Here is an 8914-nt window from a genome sequence, read left to right on the forward strand (position 1 = left end):
CCTGTGTCTCTTTTCGTCCTTGCCTCTCTCCCTCGCTCATAAAATTCGTCTAAATTCTGAATTGTCTTTGAAATCTTACTTCTTCTCACTATGTCCATTCATATTCCTCCTCTATCTTATCTTTAGTATTGCCGATCTCCCTGCCTGCTGAGTCAGGTACTTTCTCTTTAATCGACTCATCTATATTTATACTTGGTTTCCCTTTGAGCCCCACCCCCCCCCCCCTCCACACACACATACGCACACCCCACTCACCACCCTTCTCCTCCCGCTATCTTTTTCTTTCTCTCTCTGTCTCTATCTGTCTCTATCCTAAAATGGATACTCTTGGAATTGAAGAAGCTATTTAATCTATGTAAACAGAAAGCTCAGTATTTTGAAAACATCAAATTACTTGTAAGGTGAATTAGACAGTGTTATGATTTTAAGAATACATGTTAAACAAATAAATTACTCCTGGTCTTTAGTCTTTTCTTCTCATACTTCTTCTTCATATTGTTCTTCTTCGTCTCCTCCTCCTCCTCCTCCTCCTCCTCCTACTTTACCTCCACCATGTTCTTCATTTGTATTACTAATTCATCATGTGTAAGGAAATACTATCGTTCTTTTTTATTATTACCTGGATGAAGAGGAGCAATGCCCAAAATGCCTTGCCCAAGGACCTTAGTCGCGTTTGTGTCGCATGGCGTTTAAAACGAGCTTATGCACCCATCATGGAAGTCACTATGACACATCTGGTTTCTTCATTACTTTGGGTATTGCCATCGAAATGAAGGTAAATACATCAACCGCAACGATAAAATTATACGTCGCATCATATGAAGAAAATAAATCCGCGATCCATCCTGTATGTTAACAAAACAAATAAACAAAAAAACAATTAAAACAAAAGACAGATAATAACAAATTATAATGTTTATCAGAAAATATGGAGTTTGCAGAAGCAAATATTCTAAAATGTTAATCGAGAGAACAAATCCACCTTTTTCATGTTTTTCAAGTCATATTGAGGATCGTTTGGAGAGAGATCCATTTTCGAACTAAGAATAATTCATTCTCGAAAGAGATTCTAACCACTAACTTGAGGTAGATTCCGAAATCTTATAGTGCATTCAGCTCCAAAGAATATGATATCAGTTATAGTTCCTTTGTAAAGTTAAGTTAGTGGATTATCCCAAGAATAACTGCAAGGTTGATGGTATCTCTTTAAAGCTAAGTTAGATAATTGGTGTCAAACTGGACGGTATTTTAAAGTAAGGTAGAAAAATAATTTGAGCTTACATGCAGCGAAAAGACTGAAGATGGGTTATCACTCAAAAATGTTTAACTCACTGTGTTATTCTAGTTAATGCATAACAAATATAAATTGTTACTTGCCAGTGAATATTGCCAACTAGCTAATAATGACTACTAAACAAATCAATTCAGTCCCCGACACTGAAACCTGGTTCAGGACCATCTGTATAGAAAAGTCTCCTGACTATAAAGTGTTTTTTTTTCTTCTGTATTCCGGGATTTGTATATATTTCTCGTTAACACTGAGGCTTATGCAGATACAGTCGGTAAACCGCCGACAAAAACGTAAATTAAAATAAAGGCCGCATGTTTTGTGTTGCTTTGTTCTTTTCTTACGTGTAAATAAATGGTAACTGCGCGCATATTCACTGACTTTTGCGTTATACCATAAATAAATGTGAAGCGTACTAAACTTGTTTGTCATCATGAAGATAAAAACCGCTGTGGTTTTGCTGCGTCATATCCAGGGGCGGCCGAGCAACTTTCAAAGTGGGGGGGGGGCACCAACAAAAAAGGGCACTTTCTGGAAAAAAGGGCACCTACAGTGGGAAATCTCAAAGCGAAAATATACACTTTTTAGACATTGGTATATACCCCTACATTGTGATTACATTTTCAGGGATGATTTCAATATTTGTTTATCTTCATACATCATACAAGATATCGCTTAAGCATCAAACTTTACAGTTGGGTGTGATGTCTGAATATGCATTTACGAGCGAGCGAAGCGAGCGAGAAAATTTTTAAAGATCTGTGAGGTCGCAGTGCGAAAATTACATCTTATAAAGAGGAAAAAAGCCAATCGTGATGGGATTATAAGCACATTCTTATAACGGAAAACTGAAAAGACCTTTGATAAGTAACATAATTATATAATATATATCCCTCCAAAATTCCAGTGCAAGACTCCTTGCTTTCACACCAAGAATGTCTTCTATTACGCCTATATTACGCTCTCTTCACTGGCTACCTGTCCAGAAAAGGGTCCACTTCAAAATTATTTTACTTGTCTATCGGGCTCTCCATGGAATCTCGCCACAATAAATTAAAGACTCACTACACTCCTACAATCCAACTCGTACCTTAAGATCTGGAACTGATAATTTGCTGCAAATTCCCCGTACCCGTCATTCATGGGGAGACCATGCTTTTTCGCATGCAGCAGCCAAATTATGGAATAAGCTTCCCTCATCACTTCGCTGTATTGCAACATACTCTGCCTTTAAAACTCGTCTTAAGACTTACCTATTCCATCTGTCACCCAGTATTTCCTTAAGTTGTATAAGTTTATTTTACTAAATCCATAATTGATATGTTATTTGTATATACATTTGAAATTAATTAGTTATCACCCTTTAGTCTCATTGGCTGCCTGTGTGGGGCCTGTTGGCCTCAGATGCTAGAGCTTCTGTGAATAATGTGCTGACTGGGCTAGTCCCTTAAATTGTCAGTGAACGGAGCAGCTGGAAGGCACCGGGCCCCACCAGGCAGAGCTGAGGATTGAAATGGGTTATAACAAAATATCGCAAAAAATATTGCAAAATTATTTACTTTACTTGTATCAAGAGAACTGTTGCTGAGCTAGCGCCATGAGCGTCCCTGGACGGTGTGTGCGCTCTATAAGTTTACAATATTATTATTATTATTATTATTATAATCTTTAAATGCGAGCGAGCGCAGCGAGCGAACTTTGGGGGAAACTGCTCTTAGTCGCTTTAAATAAGGGGCACGTTTAATGATTACATGAAAAGGGGACAATTATCGAAAGGGATAAGACACTTATTAGAAAAGAAAAGGAGCACGTGTATAAGTACAAAGGATAATTATAAGAGGTGAAAATGAGGCATTTTTTCACTTGAAAAGAGGCACTCACCAGTGATGAAAAGGAGGCGTTTACGAAAATGGGAAATAGGCATTTGTTGACGGGAAAGGGGCACCCATCAGATTTTAATAGGGTCATTTATAAGAGGTGAAAAAGGGATAGGTCCCTTTTTAGAAAGGAAAAGGGGCACGTATCATTATTAAAAGGGGAATTATTAAGTTGCAAAGGGGCACTGACCAGATATGAAAAGGGGCACTTATGAAAATGTAAAAGGGGCACTTATAATAAGGGAAAATGTGCATTTGTTGAATGAAAAGGGGGGACCGTTCAGATGTTTAAAAGGGGCAGTTATGAAAAGGGGAAGGGGAATTTATGAGAAGGGGAAGGAGCTCTCTCTTTTTAATGGGGGCACTTATAAGGAAAAGGGGCACTTATTAGAAAGGGAAAGGGGAAGTTATGAGAAGGGGAAGGAGCTATCTCTTTTAATGGGGGCACTTATCATAAGGAAAAGGGGCACTTATTAGAAAATAAGAGGGGCACATGTTAAAATGAAAGGTGCACTCATCCGAGTTTAAAAAAGGGGTAGTTATTAAAAGGAGAAGGGGCACTTCTTACAAAGGAAAAAAGGAGAAGTTGTCAAAGTAAAAAGAGCACCTCTCTGTTTTGAATAGGGCAATCATCAGAGGTGAAGGGGGCACTTATTAAAAGTGAAAAGGGGCACTTCTCGTACCTGAAAAGAGGCACTCACTAGAGATTAAAAAGGGCACTTATTCAAGATAATTTCAAGATTCATGAGAATGGAAAATGAACATTTATTGCAAAGGAAAATGGGAACATGTCGAAGGAAAAGGGGCACCTGTCAAAAATAAAAAGGGCACTCGTCAGAGGTGAAAAGGGGAAAGGGGCACTTTTACTAAGTAATAGGGGCACTTGTCAAAGTAAAAGGGGCACCTTTCCTATGTAAAAGGGGCACTTCTTACAAAATGAAAGGGGCACTTTTCCTATGTAAAAAGGGGCATTTTGGGGGTATCTGAAAATGTGGGGGGCACTGTGCCCCCCCCCCCTGCCCCCCCCCCCCCCGGGAGGGCTGCCTCTGGTCATATCTGTACTAGGCCTGAAGTAACATGTATATGAATACATCTTGCTTCAGAAATACCATTATTTTATTATAATAGCCCGGCGCAATATTGTCAGGGTAGATATCGGGTAACCATGAAGAAAAGGCTCGCCTTGTCTCCCTTGAGTGGTCTTTATATAGGTTTCACTGAATTTAAGGGAAAATTAGCATACCTGCCATGTAACCTCCGATTATAGCTCCACATCCCCCAAATACGTCCATGACCCCGACAACCATGGCAAGATTCGCCGGGGACACTCTGCTCTTTACAGCTTAAGGTCCCAGAGTAGCTCTTCCTGCAACCGAGGCACCAGAACATAATGACGCAATCAACATGACGTAGAAAAATGGAATGAAAATATCACATAACAATGCAGCGATGTTCAAGATAGTGAAAGTTAGGTATAGGCTGATAGGATCTACGAGTCTATGGGTTAAGATTCCAACAAGGATGCGTCCAGACACGTTGCCAAGGGCAGCACTAAAGGTCAGAATGAGGGTTTGTTTAATTGATAGTCCCCTTTGGAGGGCATGTGGAATGAGAAAAGTATGCCAACCGATGTATACGATTTCGTGAATGGCAAAAGATAGGATAATGAAAATTGAAACTGGATTTCCATAAAGCTCCGTATTTCGTAACCATGCCTTCATCCTGCTCGGTATACCATCATCATCAACACTTTCCAGGCGGTTCTTGTAAGAGGGCTTCCCAAGAGAAGATGACTCGTTTGCAAGTATGGCTGGAAAATCTTGTCCCACGCAAGCATTGAGTAGCGGCTCCTTATCACTGCTTTTGTCTGTACCGGGGATGTTTTCGGCTTCATTCTCGCAAACGACGTCAACTCCTTCGTAGGTAGAGCCCCGTTTAGAGAGCCCCGGACGTGAGGAACTACGCGTGAGTAATAGTTCTTGATTAGGGTCTTCTGTTTCATTGTGTTTAGCTTTATACTCGCCGGTGACGCCACCTCCATCGCAGGGGAAATTCCGTTTTATTCCCTTCGATTCCGATGCACAAGTCCCTGAACTAAGTGTGTGCAATGATTCCACGTCACCTCCTGACGCAAGGCGTTGCGCCGGTATTCTAATGGCAATGACACAAGGGACTATGTTAAACATGAGGCCCCCAATGATCAGAAGCACACCGCGCCAGTCGTAAGCTACCAGGAGACTCTCCGCTAATAACGGAAATAGACAGATACCCACAGCGCATCCGCATGTTGATAGACTAAATAAGAGGTTGAAGTTCGCGCCAGCAAGACTGTCTAGGATCATGAAGCATGTCATCATCATAATGCTTTGACCGATCCCTGGAGCATTTAAGGATGAAAAAAGAAAAGCAACCAGTTTTAAATACTATAAAATAGCAAGAGTTCGAAAAAAGCATCATCATCCATCAAAATGTGTAAACAAATATATTGACGTCAACTAAATGTCTTTTTTCAGTGGTCATGGAAAATGATAATAATAATAATAATAGTAATTATTATAATACTACTACTAACATAATAAATGTTATTACTATCATTATTGTTTTTATTAGAACTGCAATCGTATTATAATGATACGCGTGCATTGACGCCCGTATGCTACGTCACAAACGATAGAACTTCTTCTTGACTATCCAAGAAAATTCGTTATAATTCTGAAGCATTCAGCAAAGGGGAGGTAGGAAGGCAAGAAGAAAGCTATGCAAATGCACCTGAAACGGACAAATGGCGCCTAGACGGTCATGCTGACTTATTTTGGAAGAAAACAAATTCAGTGAGCACTATGTATTGCTGAAGTCTAGGCTTACGAAGTTTTATCGGAATATCGGAATAAAAAAGGGACCTAAAAGGAGTTAACGAGAACTGCGTGCAAAACGAATGAAACTTGGGTGAAAGAAAGACGCGCGCTCTGGCCAAAATGAACTTCCACACTAACATAATGTGTCGGGTAAAAAATGGCATTTAACCTTCCCCCCCCCCCCCCCACCCCCGTCCCTTGACAGATTTTCAAAAACCGATTTCGAGATGCCCTGCGTTTCACCACCAAGAATAGGCTTGCAAATTTTTAAGAGAATAAAATCCATAGACAGCAATGTGAAATTACTTTCCTGAAAAGCATGATTTTCCACAGCAATTGCCAAATTGGTCAATGGAAGTATATATCTTCTTTTTTTTTCGCTGGAAAGGGTATATCTTGATATAACTATTTAAAAAAAGGATTCAGAATGCGAACGACAACAAGCTATGATATAAATAATAATAACTATAAAATTATATTAATAGTTATCATACAAGTAATGATGATGATAATAATAATAATAATATAAATTATGATGATAATAATGATATGTCATTATCATGTGGTGACTAATAATTGGGAAAGCTGAATGGTAAGGATTCCACAAAATGGCGACAGACTCACCAGAAATTGCGAGAGAGATGCATACTAAGGCATTGGTGGTACTAAAGGACGTAAGTGTGAAATCGCACGACGTCATCATAGCACCTAGTAATAACAATAGGCGAGGCCGAGTACATCGTATGTATACACTGGGAATGATGGGAGCTGGAAAATTAGAAGTAAACGTGTATATTTATAATTATATCCCTTATCGTAAGATTGTTGCATTAGAAGTGTGAACAACAAAAAAAGGAATATTTTTACTACAAAAGACGTTTCCTGCCGACTACATCGGAATAGTTCATTTTGTATTGCTGACGTCACACATAGTCCCTTTTTTCCCTAGAGAAAAAGTGAACTATGCTTTTTTTTTTATTGCTGACGTCACGCATAGTTCCTTTTTTGAACCCCCCCCCTTCCTAAATTGTTTGTATGTGTGTGTTTTGGAGGACCCCCCCCCCCCCCTTTCCCTTTTCTATTAATTCAAAGTTGTTTTATTTTTTGTTTAATATTTGAAAAATGTGGTAATGGGTGACCCAAAAAAGCTGACCTTACCCCTGTTACACCCACAAGTGTAATAACGCCCACAGATGTAATAACCACTTTACCCACAAATGTAATAATTTTTAATCACCCACAAATGTAATAATGACTTTACCCACAAATGTAATAAATTTGAAGTGATATTTTGTCGAATTTGTTCAAAACTAAAACCCTGTAATAAAGCATGGGTATAGCTAACTACCACCTAGCTAACTACCCCCGGACATCTACCCCCCAGTCAACTACCCCCTCCCCGGAATCTACCGCCAGACATCTACCCCCGGACATCTAACCCCATCCAACTACCCCCCCCCCCGGACAACTAACTCCCCCTCCAACTACCCCCCCCCCCCCCCCTGACATCTACCCCAAGCAAATTAAGGTAGTTGGGAGTAGTTGCCCGGGGGTAGTTGGATGGGGGTAGATGTCCGGGGGTAGTTTTCAGGGTGGGGGTAATTGGCTGGGGATAGTTGAAAGGGGATAGTTAGATTGGGGGGGGGGTAAATGTGCAGGGGGGTAGTTGGCTGGGGGTAGATGTCCGGGGGTATTTGACGGGGGGTAGATGTCTGGGGGTACTTGACTTGGGGTAGATGTCCGGGGGGCGAATTTGCGATTCCCAAACCATTCAGCTGTGGGAAACATTTTGAGCAACGTGATTGGTTAAAAAGAAGTTATAAAGACACGCCCACATCGACGCGAGCCATCTCATCATGGCGGTACGAATGTGTCTGGATATAAATGGATAACAGTGGGCCTGTATGTGCCTGTGTAGCTAGCTCGCGTGTGAAGTGCAGCATTGTACCTAACAACATAGCGTATGTGCAGTCCTGAGTGTTTTGTTGAGCCTAGCCATGCATTGTTTGAACATAGACAATAACACAAGTTACATGTAGATTTAGATGATAGATCTTTTAAGTAAGATACAAGTATGTTCTAATGAAATATAGATATCGATTGGATGATTTTTTTTTTTTTTTTTTAGATCTAGACCCTAGATCTATAGACCTATGATAAAAAATAAAAAATGGAACATTATTTATTGGGGGAGGGGGGGGGGAGTCTAACTTTACTAGTCTAGATGTCTATGTATAAATGAGAGCTTGAGTCTGAGGGAAAAAAGGGGTTGCAGAGAGGCCCAGCAGTTCTAATAATCAGAGTTTGATGAAAGGATTAGGCATTACAAAATTTCCAGGGTAGAAATCCTCAAACAGATTAAAATGGTAAAACTAGAGAAAGTTTCCAAAATTAAATTAATTCATCTAGACTATACATGTAGATCTAGCCATGAGTATTGTTCAAACAGGATAGACTACAGGATATCATATTCTTGGTGGCTAATTCTTCTTAAAAGTGCATTAACAAACTGGCAAATGTAATTGTATTAATGATCTGAGTATAATTCCTTTCATTGCAGGATACTCTCCCTATTGAGTATGAATACCATCTCTGCTCGTTACTGATACACACCTTCAGTAGCAGAATTCTAAGGCATGTGAGTAGTTTGCAGGCACATTTACAGAGTCTGAATCGTGAGACTACAGTAGGCCATTTCATGTAGATAGACTTCCCTCAGACATGATTATCTTTCGTAAAGTGTCAAATTAGAGTCTGTGCTTGCAGACTAACATTGTGAGGGTTTGTGTGTCTGTGTCAGCTGTGGGCGAGCCCGAGCGTGCAGTAACTGATGTAATATTTATTTCTTCTCTCGACCAATCACGTTGCTCATAAAGTCTCCCCTAGCTGAATGG

General features: G+C 40.0%; 1 protein-coding gene across 1 annotated transcript; it reads right to left on the reverse strand.

Moving 5' to 3' along the window:
• Positions 1–558: 558 nt before the first annotated feature.
• LOC105436621 lies at positions 559–5531 on the reverse strand. The gene is made up of 2 exons (XM_030982675.1): positions 4409–5531; positions 559–845 (listed from the first exon to the last, which is right to left on the reverse strand). The coding sequence occupies exon 1, from the start codon at positions 5523–5525 to the stop codon at positions 4509–4511; it is 1017 nt and encodes a 338-aa protein (XP_030838535.1). The 5' UTR covers positions 5526–5531; the 3' UTR covers positions 559–845; positions 4409–4508.
• Positions 5532–8914: the final 3383 nt, after the last annotated feature.

Source organism: Strongylocentrotus purpuratus, unplaced genomic scaffold (assembly GCF_000002235.5).
Source record: "Strongylocentrotus purpuratus isolate Spur 01 unplaced genomic scaffold, Spur_5.0 spur5_scaffold_13, whole genome shotgun sequence".
Taxonomy (NCBI): domain Eukaryota; kingdom Metazoa; phylum Echinodermata; class Echinoidea; order Camarodonta; family Strongylocentrotidae; genus Strongylocentrotus; species Strongylocentrotus purpuratus.

Coding starts and splice junctions, on each gene's coding strand:
- LOC105436621 (XM_030982675.1), bottom strand. CDS start 5,525: ATGATGATGACATGCTTCATGATCCTAGACAGTCTTGCTGGCGCGAAC.